Source organism: Peromyscus maniculatus, chromosome 4, assembly GCF_049852395.1.
Source record: "Peromyscus maniculatus bairdii isolate BWxNUB_F1_BW_parent chromosome 4, HU_Pman_BW_mat_3.1, whole genome shotgun sequence".
Taxonomy (NCBI): Eukaryota; Metazoa; Chordata; class Mammalia; order Rodentia; family Cricetidae; genus Peromyscus; species Peromyscus maniculatus.
In genome coordinates, this window is record NC_134855.1 from 144,577,918 (window position 1) to 144,595,378 (window position 17,461).

At 51.9% G+C, this 17,461-nt stretch overlaps 1 protein-coding gene across 9 annotated transcripts in view; it reads right to left on the reverse strand.

The window, feature by feature from the left end:
• Nucleotides 1-356: 356 nt before the first annotated feature.
• L3mbtl1 (L3MBTL histone methyl-lysine binding protein 1) overlaps nt 357-17,461 on the reverse strand; it is a 37,710-nt gene continuing 20,605 nt past the window's right edge. For 7 of the 9 annotated variants that reach the window (XM_076571217.1, XM_076571215.1, XM_076571218.1 and 4 more), the window contains 15 exons: nt 17,248-17,339; nt 16,657-16,761; nt 15,781-15,916; nt 15,372-15,463; nt 13,113-13,264; nt 12,629-12,705; nt 11,883-11,968; nt 11,607-11,717; nt 11,085-11,199; nt 10,631-10,730; nt 10,266-10,463; nt 10,109-10,158; nt 6,676-6,833; nt 6,176-6,238; nt 357-1,868 (listed from right to left, as the gene is read on the reverse strand). In XM_076571217.1, the coding sequence (XP_076427332.1) occupies nt 1,734-1,868; nt 6,176-6,238; nt 6,676-6,833; nt 10,109-10,158; nt 10,266-10,463; nt 10,631-10,730; nt 11,085-11,199; nt 11,607-11,717; nt 11,883-11,968; nt 12,629-12,705; nt 13,113-13,264; nt 15,372-15,463; nt 15,781-15,916; nt 16,657-16,761; nt 17,248-17,339 (1,670 nt within the window). In that variant the 3' untranslated portion in view covers nt 357-1,733. The remainder of the gene's footprint in view (nt 1,869-6,175; nt 6,239-6,675; nt 6,834-10,108; nt 10,159-10,265; nt 10,464-10,630; nt 10,731-11,084; nt 11,200-11,606; nt 11,718-11,882; nt 11,969-12,628; nt 12,706-13,112; nt 13,265-15,371; nt 15,464-15,780; nt 15,917-16,656; nt 16,762-17,247; nt 17,340-17,461) is intronic. The other 2 variants (XM_076571219.1, XM_076571220.1) reach the window with 2 other exon arrangements.

Here is a 17,461-nt window from a genome sequence, read left to right on the forward strand (position 1 = left end):
CCTTCCCCCTTGGCTGCTCTTGCCCGGTGTCATCCCAGAAAGGTTCTGCTCAGAGTTACCCTTGAGGGCTGAAAGGGAACGGCAACCTGAGGCTCTGTCGACGCCAACTGGATGTTAAATGGCTACCTCCCAGAAGCTGTCTGGACTAGGGAGGGGAGGTCCCCAAAGGGCTGAAACAGGAAATCAACAGAACTTTTGGTTTCTCACTTCTGAGGAAAGAATAAAGCTTCATAGCTTAACAATAGCCCTTAATATTCCCAACACTGTACCTCATCCCTGCACCTGACAGAAACTGCTGAGTGACCAACATGTATGTACACACACACATACTCACACACATACACCACATGACTTACAAGTGTACTGGACTGGGAGATGACCCTGCTCTTCAGTCTGCAGGCCCACCTCAGCACCAGATGAAGCTTGGCACTGGCTTCCACGTGTGGGCAGAGTGGCTCCTGCTGGGCTCTGGTGCTCCCCACTTTGGCTGGGAGGCGTGTTTGGCAGTAGTTGAGTGGAGACTGAACTTGCACTTGGACAGAAAGGTCCAAGGCCCAGAGGCCCAGCGGGGACCCAGTTGGCAGTGAGAGACAGTCGGAGAGTGGCAGGAAGGGCATAAGAGACCAGAGAGTTCAAAGACAGGAGAGGAACCCTTCCAACTCTCTGCTGTAGGTGGTCTTTGTTAGCCTCCAGGGCAAAATGAGAAATGTTTAAGGGGCAGGGTGATGTCACAGGGGTTGGGTGCTACACAGTGCTACACTCTCCGGGCAGGAGGCTGGACTGGCAGAGGCCTCTCTGGCATGTGTAATATCTTGGCTGGGAGCCACAGACACAGCTAGGATGCTGCCGCCACCATGCTGTCTGGAGCTAACCACCCCTCAGGCCAAAGACTGCAGTGTGCCTGCCATCCTAGCCCGACTGCCTATCAGCCCAGACTGCCTCTTCCCGACACGCAGCAGACTCTATCTGCTGGTGTGTGGGCAGCATCAGAGAACCCGGGCTCCATTTGTTTTAACATAAACTCCAACTATCTGCTCCCTCTGCTGGAACTAAGCCCCGGAACTGGCCACCCCACTGCTGAGTGGTCCTCAACTGTTCAGGAAGGTAGGTGCCTTAGCTCCGGATCTCCGCCTAGAGGCAAAAGAGGAAAGACAGCCAGAGGCTCCCAGTGGGACGCTCTCATATTTCCGAGACTTACTCATCTACAGGAGAAGAGCCACGGGGTCTGGCTGGACCATGACGGGGGCTGCCCAAGAACTGGGCAGCAGAGGAAGGGTACACACACAGCCAACAGTGGAAAGGGAGGAGGCACCTTTTATGTATAAATATGTATGCCAAAGTCATGGTCACCTCTTTGTAGGAGGAGAGGGGCCGAGAAGAAAGCACAAAGAGATGCCCCAAAGGACCCAGGTCTGAGCAGAGGAGGCCTACTGGACCCAGATTCTCCTAACTCCTAAGAACCAAGGTGGTTGAAGACGCAGGCTGTCCTAGCCAGGATGCCTGCATTCCTTTCTGTCATCAGGCCTCCGTTCCGTCACACGCTCACTGGGGCAAAGCAGAGACAAATGGACTCCAAGACTGAGGGCCTAGACTCCCTTGCCCAGGCTCCTCTGCTCCCATACACCTTCTGGGAAGGGCCAGGCCTAGTCAGACCGAGAGGACAGGGGTGCAGGAAAGGAGCACCGTCTGAGGAGGGAGCCCAGCCAGGGTGGGAGGAGGGCCCACCTGGACAGTCACTTAAAGGTGTCGTCAGTGTTTTTGAACATGAGAATGGCGTTATAGATCTTCAAGGCTGGGCCCAGCTTGACACTCATGATCTTCACAATGTCCGCCTGTGTCAGCAAAAGGAAGGCCTCGCCGTCAATCATCTGAGGGGGCGGGAGAGGGAGGAGGAGGAAAGGGTGGGCAGGGGGGAAAGGTGGGTATGGGGAGGGGAGAAGGGGCATGTAGCAGGTGGCAAAGGACAGAGGGGGCGGGGCAAAGAGAAAGGACAAGGGAGGGAAAAAGGAGAAAAGGAAGACAGCCATGGGGATGGAGAAGGAAAGCAAGACAGCCTGGCTCCGGTGTCCGACACAGAGTTTCTCTTTCTGCTGACTGCGCTGTGTCAGCATCTATACTGGAAAATCTTCTCTGAAGCCCTTATAGACAGTAGCTTCGAGAAACCAGCTGCCGCTGTACAGTTGTGGGGCTTCGTACTTAGTAAAAACGTGGAGCTCCCTGTTTGGAAGTTATTAGGAACCTAGTGACAGCTGAGCACAAAGCCCAGCACCAGGTTCTTCTAAGCACAGGGCCCAGGGAGGCTGCACAGGAAACCAGGCAGGCTTGTGGTCGAAGCAGTTTCATCCATGAGTCATCCACTTCAAAAATGCTGCCTGGACTCATTTTGCTACCTGGGTAACAGCCTCCTTATCTACACATGTGATCTAGCATTTGTGAAATGCCTGAAGTCAAAACAAAGCAAGCAAAGACAAGAGACACCGTATTGCAGCCCCGTGGGAACCCACCAGTCGTCTGAGTGCTACTGATGGCGAGCAGGGCAGATGCGGCACTTTGAGGGCCACGGCGTGGGGTGCCCGGTTACCTCCGACCTACTCCTGCCCCCAAAGCAGAGAGCTAGAGAACACTGGAATCTAACGAAGCCTTTGGATCTGGTTTCTAGTTTACAATTATTTATTTCGTGTATGCGTGGGTGTGGGTGTGCATGTGGATGTGTGTGTGTCCCTACATGCATGTGGGAGCCAGAGGACAATTTTTGGGAGTCAGCCCTCTCCTTCCATCATGTGAGTCCTGGGGTTCAAACTGAGGTCTCTAGGTCAAGCACCTGCACCCACTTAGACAACTTTGCTAGTCCTGACTTCTAGACTTTTAACATGTCAGAAGAAAAAATAAAATGACAAGGAAGGGAAAAAAAGGGGGGTACTATCCTAGAATGGAAGATATTTAAGGGCTATATAACACCTGAAATAATTGACGTGGGCCTCACTTGGCTCAAGAAGGATTTTTAAAAATGCTCTGAGGTAACAGGAAATGCAGATGTGGGCAGGGTGTGGATGACCTGAGGAGCTACCACTGATTGCTGGCGCAGTGACAACATTGTATAAAAAGTCACGAGTCCCAGTACTCGGGGTGAAACATGCTGGTGCTTGTAATTTACCTCAAACAACCTCATCTCACGCCAGACAAAGCAAGTGTGTGACGGGCTGCCCAGTGCACACGCCAGTCAGGGAGGAGAGAGTCAGTCGGGAGGAGGAAGTGAGATGAAGGAAACAGAGAAGGAGGCTGTACGGGGCCAAGGACTCAGGAGGGGGGCCATCTGAATGTCCATGAGAGGAGGCTGCAGTCTGTTCATTATGGAGAAAAACCATGAGTGGATACAGCACGCCACAACACTTCCCCCACCACCACAGGGAATGACGAGAGGCCCACAGAGCACCTGCTGGCTGGTCCTGCTTACATAACTCAAGAGCAGGCAAAGCCAATCTACAGTGCTATAAACCCACAGTGCTGAAAAAGTTCAATAATCTACAGTGCTGGTCAGTGGGGAGTGAGCAGCAGGGGCTGAGGCAGAACTTTCTGGTATGATGGGAATGGTCTGTCTTGATGTCTGTCAAGTACAATTCATAAAACGTGTGGTGTTAGACGTTCACGTCAGTCAGTCAATTCACAAAAGTGAAAACAATAAGCCACCCAGGGAGCAGGAGATAGGTAGGTGCATTTGCTCCATGCTGGTCAGAAGGTTCTAGAAACTGGAGTCCAGCTGGACACCCAAAGAAGCACAAATAAGGTCAGCAACATAGCGGGCAAGACCAGCACCCAGACCAGAAGAGGTGGACTGTGCTGGGTCTAAAGAAATCCTTTTGTCTAAGGGGAACAGCCTTAGGCAGCTGAGTCCACGCTGTGCTGGTGCAGGGGAATGCTTTTATTGTTTTGGAAGGAAGACTTAAATACACTCAAGGGCTCCTTCCAGTTTCAAACTCTACAAATTAAGAGAGTCATGAATAAAGTTCTTTATTTATGTGCAACTGTGCACAAAAGGTCAGACTACCATTTATAGAGGTCTCCCCCATATTGGGCTTGGGGTATAACGGTGGGATTTCTATATGACTCTATAATGTCGCTAGACAGATGTACAAACATGTCAGTGAGATGATCATGTAGCTGTACTGTAGTGAAGACTCACTCCTTATTTCCAAAGTTCACACTGACCTGCAAGGTAGCCCTGAGTGCCCTGGCTCTACCTCCATCCTAACAACAGTAGGATGCATACTCAGAGATGAGCTGCTCAAATCGGGAGAGCTAGGAGTCCAGCCTTCAAGCCCGGCATTCTCCTCCCTATAACTCACAGCTTCATGTCTTTCTGCTGCAAGCCGCAAAAATTTACAAAGCAGGATTTCAGCTGATTATGACAAAGCTAATACCTGGAAGAAGCCAAGGGCCTTCCAGAGGTCAAGCTGAGGCTCAAGGAGCCATGGTGATATTTGGCTTTTGATTATCAGCCGTTTCCTGCTATGAGTTTCTTGTGTGCTATTGTAGCTTTTCCATCATTGATTGGGCACCATTTCCCCTCTACTAAAGGAATATTTAGATAACCTTGTGCGCTGAAAGTTATTCACAGCCAGAACCCCAGTTCAAGCCTCCCTGTAATTACAGTCATTAGCAGCATCCGGCCAGGACCATCCCCAGACGGAGGGAAGTACCTTATCAGAGATATCTCTGTATTTTCTAAGAACAGACTTAAGCATCCAGGCTACCCATTTGAGAAGGCCTGGCGGACGTGCCAATTAAGCTTAACTACCACCTTTCCCAAATCTTTCCTCTAGTTCCAGATCTCCCTTTAACTATCACCAGAGGCATCTACCTGTACACAGGTTGCCTAGTGACCGAGCATACCTTCCCCCACCCTGAAGAAAAAACAGCAGAGAGCTTGGACAGATAGGAGCCACAGGAAAAAAAGAAGACAGTTTTATTTTCTCCCATTGACCTAGCAACTTATAGATTCTTAACATTTTCTACCAACCACGTTTAAGGTTATAGTTGAGCATATAAGATCCCTCTTCTTAGATATTACCTGAATTTAGCCTTTATTTAATTCATTAGTCACTTCCCTTTTGGGTTGCAAATGATAATTAACAATTACTGTCCCTCTGTGTGATTCTTATCACCCCTCTGTTTGACCCTGGAAGCCTGGTAGTCACTGCCTGAGGAAAATTCTTACCTTACTTTATGACCCTGTAGAGTTCAAGCCTGTCGACCTTACTTGACCAGGGGATTGCTATTGCTTGGGTTTATAACTGGACTCCTAAGAGACTTGGGGAGGACAGAGAGATGGAGAATGGAGAGGGATAAGAAATATTTTGACCAGAGAGTACATGTGGGTGAGATGGAAGATGAGGAAGAATCAGATGGGGAAGTATTAGCTGGGTAAGAACAAGATGAAAAGGACCTAGATGAGGCAGAATTAAGATGAGAAAATTAAAATAGAACTTAGAAGGAGCAGTAAATAAATATAGAGAGAAATCAGGCAAGAAAGGAGCTAGGCACGAGAACAGAACTGAAGCTGTGTATAAAGGATGTTATGCCAGAGGAATTAAAGCAAGTGGACTACAGAGCTCGGTGTGCTGAGATTCTATTTCCTAAAAATAGTCCTCGCCATTCGTAGTTTCTCTCCTGAGCCCCTGGGAAGTATTAATATTAAGGCTGGTCCCTCTAATGTTATACAAGATTCTTCTCCCTATAACTCACAGCTTCATGTCTTTCCTAAGCACTTGGGTGTTAACTTCAGTGTGTTAGGATCTCTGCAGCAAATATCTACACCTATGCCCCAACTATCTGCTTTGGGCTCAGTGGTATGCAGGGATGTAGCTCAGTAGTGGAAGACCTGCTCAGCCTGGCTGAAGCTGTGTGCGCTCCCCAGTACTGTGAAATGCTTCAACTCAAACATCCCTGGGCAGAGAGCACAAGAGCAAACGGATTCCTCCTTCAGGATACATTTTCCTTCCCAAAGGGGATCTGAACATAGTATCCCCAAGCCAGGCCACCGTCCCTACAAGATTTCTCCCATGGACATGGGCGACTATGATCGGTCCCTCTGGGGCTCGGGTAATGTTCGGATAATGGCTTCCTGTCATCTCAATGGCAGTGACTTTGTCTCTGTCGCTCTGCCCTTGTACCTTACCTCATCTTTGAAGAGGCGTGCTTGGTCCTCGGAGCCCGTCAAGGTCTGAACGAAGCCAAAGACCTTGGGAATCAAAGGAGATATGTTGATCAGGGGATGAGATCTAGGGGAAGGGTGAGTCTACACACATGGTCTCGGTACTACATGGACCGTGCCGGGAGTTTCTCTCTTAGCAGCCTTAGGAAATCCTCACGTCTTTGTATGGTGGTACCCGAGGGACGGTCCTCTGTTCCTTAAAGCACGCCTGTTCTGCTAGATTCCCAGCTTGACTTAGAGGACACGCCCTCTCTATCCACCATGAGAGGCCCACTTTGGTCAGCCTTGCTGTGCAGCTACAGGGGCGGTGGAGAGGAGGGATGAACACAGGGTCGGAGGCCGTTAGGAGTGGTATGAGGCTCCCTCTGAGGCGGCCCTGGCCTGAGCCCCCTGCGAGGGTGTGGTTTAGAGGGAGACTGAGGGCAGGAAGAAGAAGAGGAGGAGGCTAGGGAAGAGCTCCGTACCTCTTCAATGGTCCACTTGGAGACCGTGGAGGCCGAGATGCCCGCCACTCCTGGCAAGAGCTTGCAATGCTGCTCCCAGCACACGGAGAATGAGCGGTCGGGGTGGGTTGACAAGGTGGACATGAAGAGGGACTGGTGCACCACACTGGGGGGAAGGGCTAGAAAGCAGAAGCAGAACATGTTGGGCTCACAGACAGGACGAGGGCCCCCTCTGAAAGCCCGCAGGTCACACGGGTGACCTGGCGTGCTGCTGGTCTAACGGGTTGCTTGCTCACAGACTCCAGCCTTGTCTGGAGTGACCCCCAGCACTCTGGGCCTCGTGAGGGTGCTCTCTTGGAGCAGCCGGCATCATACAGCTCCTAAAGTTCAATCAAACAAGTTCATCCCTGACATTAGTGATGAGTTCTGTGTCCTGCGTGAGGTTCTTTTGGACTCTGACCAACTCTCTTCGACTAGGGTGTTTCTGGGCCCAGAAAATGAGTTCTTATCAGATCTCCAGCCGTGGGCTGCCTATGGCTTGCTTTCTGATCTGCTCAGGAATTCCTGGTTCCATGGGTCAGGTGACTGACGCCACTCTGCCTGGCTTCCTCTTTAGCAGGCCTGGCACTCATCCCTTGGACTTGACTCAATTCAGCTGCTGACAACCTGGCCCCATCTTCTGCCGTGGGTCCGGGGGCCCCAGGCAGCGTGGCCACTCTCCTGGGGGCTACTCTGCCTTGGTCCACAGGCTAATCACTCTTTTTCAGCACTTTCTGATAATTCTGGATGCAGAATGCAGCACTTCCGGTGCCATCTTCTCTGCGGCAGCCCCGGCTTGCTGCTGCGGACCATCCTGCCCCATCTCTCTCCCTGAGCCTCAGCTTCGTGGCTTCTCCAGCTCCTGGTATCTCCACCCCGGGCCTCTGGGAGTCTACCACAGCCCCACCGTCACTCCGCTGCTCCAGCCTCTGCATCTCACTTCATGCCTGTGCATGGTTCACCTAAGCCTCACCAAGGGGCCGCTCCTTTCGACTGCTGACCAGCTCCAGCTGTGACCCAGTGGCTGTGCCTCCCCTGCCTGGCCACGCTTTAGGTTCTCATGCTTGCGAACCCATTTTTGATACCCCGGGTCCTATCTTACTCCTCAGAGCAGAGCCAGACTCTTGTGCACAGTCACAACATTGTACTTAACCATCTGTCCACACAGCTAGACGGTTCTTCCAAAGAGGTGACCCTTGTGGGGTCTGGGCAGTGAGCAAAGCCAAGGGCCAGGTGGTGTCCCCTGATGGAACGGTCACATGCACATCTAGACCTACACTGAGATCTGCCACAGATGTGTGAGGAGTCTCCTCTGGAGGGTCAGCCGGGGCCAGTGTCCCTTCTTGGGTCAAGTCTTGCTGGTACAGCAGAGAGCCCTCTATGGAGATGAGAGACCTGGGCTGTCCCTGAGGTGCCTCAGGGGCCTGGATGAGGCCTGAGCCCTTTTTCTCTTCTTTGGGACATAGCTGCAACCCCTGGAAAGACCGACTTCGGGGCTGGAGAGATGGCTTAGCAGGTAAAGGTACTTAAGGTATTGGCCGTGCAAGCCCGAGAACTTGAGTTACATCCCCAAATCCACATAAAGGTAGAAAGAGAATATTGACACTACAAAGTTGTCCTCTGACCTCCACGTGCACACCATGGCATCCCCCCCCCACTCTCCAACATTCAGTTAGGAGGTGCCCTCTGGTGGATAGAATGTAGGCCTGCAAATGGGAGCTGACCAAAGCACCATGGTAGGCAGAAGAGGGGCCTGCAATAAATAGCCTGTCCCTGAGATAGTCTCCTAGTTGGACCCAGATGTCAGCCAAGATGCTTGCCATTCAGGACTGAGGCTACAAGAACTGCCTTCTGTTTCCATTAGGAAGAAACAGTAATGAGAGAAGCCAGAGAGAGTCTTCCAGGCACGAGCTTCCAACTGGTGTGCACTTGTGCTGAACACTTTACCCAGGTACACTGTGCAGTGAGCTCTTGTTATTATCATCTGACTGAGGACACCAGGCTCAGGGAATCTGGTGTAAGACACCAGGGATGCTCACACAAGACAGACCAGCAAGGGTGCAAGCAGACAGTGGTCTGTGAGCCAGGGAGAAAGGCCCGAGAAGATACCAATCCAGACACCTTGCCTGCACCTCCAGAACTGTGAGAAATAAATGCCTGCTCTTCAGGCCACCCAGTCTGTGGTATTTTGTTATGGATATCCCATGCAAATGAATCCAAGGGGAATGGGTATGGACATGGCATTAGGGTGTAGTGCTTTAAGCTTAATGCCATGTGTGGTGATATATTGTGTACCCTAATAAATTTGCCTAAAGATCAGAGAACAGAACAAGCCACTAGATTAAACATAGAGGCCAGGCAGTGGTGACACACACCTTTAATCCTAGCACTCAGAAGGCACAGATCCACCTGGATCTCTGTGAGTTCAAAGCCACCCTGGACTACATGAGATTGACTCAGTCTAGGAGAGAAAACAGAGCCAGGCAGTGGTGACACACACCTTTAATCCCAGTACTGGGAAGCACACAGGCTTTTAATCCCAGGAAGTGGTGGCTGGGTGGAGAAAGGTATATAAGGCTTGAGGAGACAGGAACTAAAGGCTTTTCGGCAGAAGCGTCCCTTTCAGCTAGAGGCTTTTTTGGTTGAAGCCTTTTCGGCTGAGGAAGCTCATGTGGCTAGAGGCCTGTTGGCCGAGGCCTTTTCAGACTGAGGAGTTGGCGAGGTGAGATGTGGCAGTGGCTTGTTCCTTTGTCTCTCTGATCTTTCAGCATTTACCAATATCTGGCTCCGAGTTTTTTATTATGAGACCTTTAGAAATTCGAACAACAGCCTTGTGGCAGAAGTCAGGTCCAAGTTGGAATTCCAGCTCAGCCGCTCACAAGGTGAATGACCCTGAGCAAATGATTTTGCCTCCGAATCTCCCATTCCTCCTTAGTTAGGCACAGTGCAGGAGGCTGGTGAGCTAGAGAGGGCAGCTGTCAAGCGCTTGTCACAGTGCCTGGCTCGGTGAACAGTAGTAGCTACCATCATCAATCATTTCAGCCATTGACTCTCAAAAGGTGGATTTTATCCATGTTTTCAAGTGAGGAAAGTGACTTGCTCAAGGACACACAACTGACAGCCATGGTCTCCTGAGGAAGTCTAGAATCACAGAAGAACAGAGCAGGGCCATTGCTCCACCTTTGTGGAAATCTAGCCCCGGACCCCCTTTTCCACAGACTCCTAGCAAGCTCATAGGATCAGAAGCCACGGCCACTCAAGGCCTCATCCTGTGCTCCTCCTATCAAAGGTTCTCAAACAGCAGCTTCCTTTCTGAGTGCTCTCACTCTGGTGCCCTGGTGTCTGATCCCATCAATCACAGGGCGTTCAGTGTGCCCACTTGACGGAGGACCATGAGCAGGGGACCTGCACTCACCTTGGAAATCTTCTTGTGGACTCTTGTGATACTTTGGAGGGCGTCCAATCCTGGAGAGAGAGGGACCAGGGCCGCAGCAGAGGATCAGTGGCTGGCCCAAGAAGACACGAGGCCCCACACCCGTGAAGCCCAGGACCTGACTCCCTGGCCTCCGCACCGGCCATGATGGCGGGGCTTCTTCCTTGGGGACAAATTAGGCAGGTTCTTCTTCCTGGCTGCGGTCTCCGAGTCGGACAGATCTGCTTTCAGCCGGCTTTGGTTCCTCTCGGCCAGCGGGCAGCCAGAGAGGCAATGGTGAGCTGTGAACTTGCCTGTGACATGGCCGGAGCCATCACAGCCAGGAGTGGGGCACTTCCTGGGGAGATGAAGGCTTTGGTTGGGTGGACCTGCTTATCTCTACAGAGCCCTCCCTAACCTAGGCCCTGATTAGGTCCTGGGGGATGCTGATGGGTCTGACTGGACAGCTGTAAAAGACTCTCCCTGAACCACACATGCTTAACTCTGGGCTGGTACTTTACTTACCGCTGGTGAAAGCTGTATTTGGAGGGCCTTGTGTGGGGCGGGCTCCTGTGGCTGAGAGGCGGGCAGCCCCCAGGTGAGACAGAGCTGGATTCTCTGGGTCCTACAGGGGCAAAAGAGAAGTCAGCATGGAGTCTTGGAGATAGGGGAATGGGACAGAGAAGGGACAGTTTCCATGGAGGGGGCGGCAGTCAGCACTTGGGACTAGTTCCTTGGAGACCAGGCCCTAAGCTAAGCTGTGCCCAGTCCTGCCATTGGGTATCAGCTATCACGGGGGAAAGAAGGTTTGGCTTTTGTATACTTTGCTGGGACCTGTGGGCATGCCTGGGTTTAGGGTAGCAGGAAGTCCTGGGGGATAAAGGGAGAGGCATCCCAGGCTCACTGTGGGCACTGGAGCCCTGGGAGGGTTGTCAGAGACTGGCGGAAAGGGAAAGAGCAGTGTCCTGAGAGTACACACGGAGAGGAGGCTCCAGGGGATGTCCTGTCTTGGAGCACCAGCCTGCGGGGTGGATGTCCGGGTGGTCGGCATCAATCCAGAAGTCATAGCTGTGACTCCAGCCATCAAAGTGGAGCTGGGAAAGAAAGGCCCTCGGGGGGTCAAGTGTTGCTCTTGGAGCCCAGCTCAGTCAGGAGGTCCTCTGGGCTCCGAGGTGCCCTCTATGCCTAGGCCAAGGTCTTGGAGAAGACTAATACAGGGGCCATCTGCATAGTAACTGCTCTTAGCCACGTGTTATCATCTCCATTAAGTCCTTGCGTAGGACAAGGATAATTAGACCCATTTTACAGATGCTAAGATTAAGGCTTGTAGAGGAAAAGGGACCCTTCTAAGCCCACAACAGTGAATCACAGATAAGGAAAAAAATGAGATCTGGGGTCTTCAGCTTCCTATTTCATGCCATGCCTTTGACCTCTAAGCATTCTACTGAATTCCTATCCCACTGACCTGTCCACTCCCCCAGGCCTAGAGTCCCAGAGCCACCTTTATCCGATGGTCCTCCACATCTTCCACGCTGGCTACCCGAATCAGTGCTGGGTTCCTGCGGTCTACAGCCTCCAGCTTCATGTTGACCAAGAAGCTGTGAGGGGGTCTCTGTGGGGAGATAGGTGCTTTCAGATAAGGCCCAGTTCTGAAGAGCTGAGGCTCCAAGAAGAGAGCTGCAAGGGAGACTATGTCTTGGTCAAGGCTCTCCTCTGGCTTATTGACAGGATCACATCTTCCTAAGCTCAGCTTTGGAGAAGGTAAGAGTCAACTTACCACTTTGAAGGCCCAAGTAGGCACAGCTGAGGTCCCAGTTTCTTCTAGATATTTCTCCCAGCAGAAGCTATCAGGGTCTGGATAGTCTGGAAAAGAGAGTGAGAGCAATATCTGAGCCAGCCAGGTAGCTGAGGGAACTCTCTGTCTCCAGTTGGGATCAAGAATATGGTGTGGTGGTGCCCACCTTTAATTCTAGCACTTGGTAGGCAGAGGCAGGAGGATCTCTGTGAGTTTGAGGCCAGCCTGGTCTACAAAGCCAGTTCCAAGACAGCCAGAGCTACACAGAGAGACCCTGTCTTGGAAAACAACAGCAACAAAACAAACAAAAGAACACAGAAGGGCAGAGACTCTTGGAGAAGAAACTTCCCCCATGCGACCACAATTAGATGCTTGCATTAGATCCTGGGGCAGAGAGGTCCGTCCTGGTGAGAACCAAGCACATAGGACCTCAAGAGCTCAGGATTGTTGGAATCCTAGCTCCCATCACATATGACCCGATTGCTCTTACTTAGTCTTATCCAAACCTCTGCTACCCATATGTCCTTTGCTTGAGACCCCTGCATGCTTGAGGTTGCTATCTAACTTTCTTATCCTAAACCTCAAAGTGTCAAGGTTCCTAACTGTTCCCTGCTCTGATCCCAGAGGGCCTGCTAATGAGGTACAGGGAACATGTCTACCACGCTAAGAGACAAAGAGGGTGTGAGAGACAGGCCTGGGAAAGATGCATGCTCAGGCAGCAGCCTCACCTTGTGGAGGGGTCAGGGGCTTTCCTTGCTTCTGGCACCAGCCTACCGGGTGGATGTAGGGGCTGCTGGGATCACACCTGAAAACCAAGAGTATGTCATTGTCCCAGGAGAACTGGGGAGGGCTGAGCCTGCTGTCCCCACAGCATGGCACCAGGGACTTCCTCAGTCTTCTTGGTGAGAGAGATGAGTGACTAACACTGGGTCAGAAAACTGCCACATTAACTGCAAACTCTATCACATCATAATAGCTAATGAAGATCTATGGGGCGTGTGGATGCCTATCTTAACCGGGTATTTCCTGATGAAATAGGAAAAACTGAGTTATGTCAACTGGGACTCAGCTCAGATCCACAGGGCAGCTCACTACCCGCCCATCCCAAATCTGGACTAATAGCTGAAGAACTGGGTGGGGCCACATGGTGTCTGAGGTCCTAGAGGGGATGCCTCCTGCTCCTGGTGCCTCTTCCCCCGCAGGTCCCAATACCAGTAGTCATAAGTGTCATCCCAGTTGTCAAAGTGCACCAGGAAGCGGCCGTCCACCACATCCGTCACACTGGCCACACAGACAAGGGACGGGTTCATGCGGTCCACGGCCTCCAGCTTCATGCCCACCTGGAAGCCCACGGGTGGAGAGCTCTAGGAGTAAGAAGAGGGCTGTCACAGGCAAGGCCAGGGTGGCTGGAGCTAGCCCAGAGCTGGCCGCTGGCAAATGCAGGAGCAGGTGGGGGTATGGGCATACATGGATGGCCTGGGGGTGAGAAATGGCATAAGGAAAAAACAGGCTGGGGATGAGGGCTGACTGGGCCCCTCAGGGATTTCTGTCCTCCAAGGGCTATGTATTTACTGAGGCCAAGTCTTCCCTACCGGACAAGCCTTGCCAGGCTTGCCTGAGGCAGCTGGGGCAGTCGTGGGGTGGTGGGGAACGAAGTGGTGCTCCACCCCGCTGAAGGGAGCACGGAGTGAGGAGGGACTAGTACTGGGTAGTTACCACAAGCAGGCAGATGCTTCAAAAGACAGCACCTCCTCATCTCTACGTGCCTGTCTAAGATAGTTATTCTCCTCTCAGAAGTGACATCCGTGACCCAGAACACAATGTCAGTTAATGGCAGGGCCAGAAGTCAAATAGTTGACTTAAAAAAATCTGCATTTCCTGTCACTAGGAGGTGGGCCCCTATTAATCACCTGTTAACCCCAAATATAGTCTCTGGGGCCAGACAGGAATGGGAGAGTAACTGTCCTTGTGAACAGCATAATACAGAGTCCCTGGTCCTTCAATATGGTCATGGGGGTGGGGGACACTCTACTACTAAGCTGCACATCCAGCCCCCCCCCAGCCCCCCCCCATGTGGAAGTATTTTCAATGGGAGCTCTGTATCTCTCAGACCCTTTGCTTGGGATTATGGGATACTTAACTCTTCAAGCTGCCACCTGCCTCTGAACAGATTGAAAACGGGAGGTGAGCTGGGGGGAATGTTAGCAGACAAAAAGGAAAGGCTGCCAGAATAGGCGTTGACCTTAGACCAATAAGCCGCAGAGTAAACCAAAAGAAGAACATGTGAGACGTAACAGGTTAGTATCCAGGCTGCCCCAGTCAGCTAGGCCCTCTGGGGCACGGATGGTGGAGAATTCTGCAGCAGCAGAGAAGGCTACGGTTTGTGTGTTGCCCGAAGGGTCCTGTGCAGGAATAAGAGACTGAATCCTTATTTAAAGAATAGGAAGCAGGCTAGAGAGGGCTCAGTGATTAAGAGTGCTCGCTGCTCGACTGTAAGGACTGGAGTTCAGATCCCAGCACCTATGACCTGCAAATGTTCGTAACTTCGGCTCCAGGTTCTGATGCCCTCTTCTGGGCTCTGCAGCACATAGGCACTGGCATGTGCACGAACAACACACACACACACACACACACACAGACACACACACATAAAATAAATCGTAAAAAGAAATAAAGCTTGAGCCAGGCAGAAGTGGTGCACAGGCAGAAGTGGTGCACACCTTTAATCCCACCACTTGCAAGGCAGAGAGGCAGGAGGATCTCTGAGTGAGTTCAAGGCCAGCCTGGTCTACAGAGTGAGTTCCAGGACAGCCTAGGGGCTATGCAGAGAAACCCTGTCTCCAAAAAAGCAAAGAGGAGAAAGAAGAAAGCAAGCAAGCTTGTGCTTAAATCCCTCTGACTTCCTGTGATCTCTTCCATACGGGCCTTCCCCAGTGTGTGGTCATCTGCCATGAAGCCTCCTCAGAGGTTCAACAGAAAGGGTTGCCTAATCATGGACTTCCTGCTTCTAAAGCTGCAGGGTAAAATAAGCTCTTTCCTTTCTGTATTAGTCAGGTTTAGATACTTTGTTATAGCAACAAAATGAATGAGGGCTGGTGAGATGGTTAGGGGGTAGAGGCACCTGCCATCAAGCCACACTATCTGAGTTTGAATCCCTGGATCCACAGGGTGGAAGTGGAAAACCCACTCCAAGCTGTTCTCTGACCTCCTCCAGGAGTGCTATGTGGCATGTGCATCATACACACAAAAGAATTTTTTTTTTTTTAAAAAAAGTAATTTAAAAGAAAATGGATGGAGACAAGATGGAAGGAGGAAACATCTGGGCTTTGACCTTTCCCCAGACATGCCTCTGGGGCCAGAAGAGACCAGATAGAGCTGACAGCGATCGGATTGCTCCCTTGTGCCGAGTCAGATCCCCTGGGCGGGCTGCGGTGACTTTGGCCTGAGGGTGATGTTCACTTGGATACTCACATGGCCTTGGCTTGCAAACAGATGCTTGGGGGCTGCCTGAGCTCTGGTGCTGCGCAGGTACTGGCTCCAGCTGAACTCTTCTGCCTTGCAACCTGGGCCCCTCGGGGGAATGAACAGAGCGCTGTGCAGAGGCTGGGCCAAGGTGAGGGCCCCAGGAATGAAGCAGAAACAGGCAGGTCCCTAAACCCTCAGGGCCCTTCTGCTGAAGGAAGACAGGACCTGGTGAACACTCAAGGAGTTTAGAAGCCTCAGAGTGGAGCTGTATCAGAATGGGACAGAGAACTGACCAAAGTTTAGCTTTTGTTTTGTTTTTTTAAAAAAACATGTGGGATGCAGGGTACCCTGAAGGGAGTAAGGAACGGGTCTGGGGACTCACTGCCTTCCATGGACCAACCCAGGGCGGTCTTACCTTTGGGAGGCTGCAGCTTGTGTCCAGTCTTCTCAAACCAGCCAGCAGGATGAATGTCAGGGGAGTTGGCATTGACCCAGAAGTCATGGCACTCAGAATACCCATCAAAGTGCAGGCGCAGCCGGTAGCCACACACCTGGCCATGAAGACAACCAGAGGCACGTCAATGCCATCAGATGCCACCTTCTTCCCATTCCTTCCCTTCTCCTGATCCAGCCTGCAATCTCAGGGATCCAGTGCTAGCAGGTGCCCTGACTGCTGAGTGTAAGGTGGATAGACTATGGCAGCCTAGCTGCCCTCCTGAGCCCTGGACATGATGTGGAAAGTACTATAGATTGTCCTGTGCCCCTGGGGTCTTTCTCCCAGCCACCTGCTCGCACTGTACATCCTCAGTATACCCTGCTATGGTCACACTCTATCTCATGCCCCAGGACCCATTTTGCTGCATCTGCTTGGACTTTCCTGCTCAAACACAGGACATGGCAGGTAGACCTGCCTATACTTTTCCTACCCCCTCAGGCCAAATGGGGGTATTCCTTGATCTGCAAGCCCATGGCCCATCACTGCTGCGCTCACCTCACAGAGATTGCCTTCCCGGAGGACAAGGGCCCTGTTTGATTGGGGACAGCATCACTACCTTTTGAACCGTTCATATCTACCCCCAGCCCCAGCATAGACAACTTATACTATTCAGTAATACCAGGGTCTCACTGCTCCTCATCTGCTTTCCAGTTTTTGCTTTTAGCTTTCCCTATATTCCAATGAATCCTCTCGTACGTCTGGGCTTCCTGAGGCAAAGCGGTGCCTCCCTCCCACCCCCAGCCCCACCGGTTCCGTCACTCTACACTAAGACATTGGAGGGTATTTCCAGCTCACCTCAGCCACGGTGAGGATGAAGTACATGGACGGGTGTTGAGGGTCAATGCCTTCCAGCTTCATGCCCAGTTTGAAGCCATTCTTGTGATGGGTGACTGCCTGGGACTGTCAACGCACAGAGTGGAGAGCACCTGGCTTCCATCCAGCCTTATCCTCGCCTAGTGGGCTTGGGGTGAAGGAGCTGCCTTTAGAGGCCCCATCTGCCTGCTGGTCTCACAGGGGTGACTTATTGGGGATCTGTCCTGTGAGGGGTTCCCAGAGGGCAAGAGAGCTGCAGGACTATTCTGAAGGGCTGGCTCAGGGCTAGAGTCAAGGGCTCTCTCATCTACCTCACGGTGAGGTCAATGCTGAACTGGGGAAAATGTACCAGAATCCACAAGTCAGCAGGTGAGGGGGTGAGTCTGAAGGGCACCTCCTTATTCCTTCACACCCAGGAAGTCCCTTACAGGATGCCCTTTTCAACTCTGGACATCTTCATTCTGCTAGTATGTCAAGGATTGTCCAGAAGAAAACGCCAGAAGGCCTGGGCTTGGGGGTGAGGTCCTGAACTGAGAAGATAAAATCTCCTTAGACTGAAATTGCCCAACTCACGTCCAGGAAGAGGCTGACTGGGGCAGTGACAGCCTTCTGCTCCTCCAAGTAGGACTCCCAGGACCAGCCTTCCTTCTTCTCACCCGACGACACTGCAGACACAAGACAGGCAGGCTGGCTCCTGGGTTGCCTCCAGGGCATGGACAATCTTCCTCGGTTTCCCAGATTGAGCTCTTTCTTAACCTCCGAGCAAACCTTTATTTGTCCACATCTG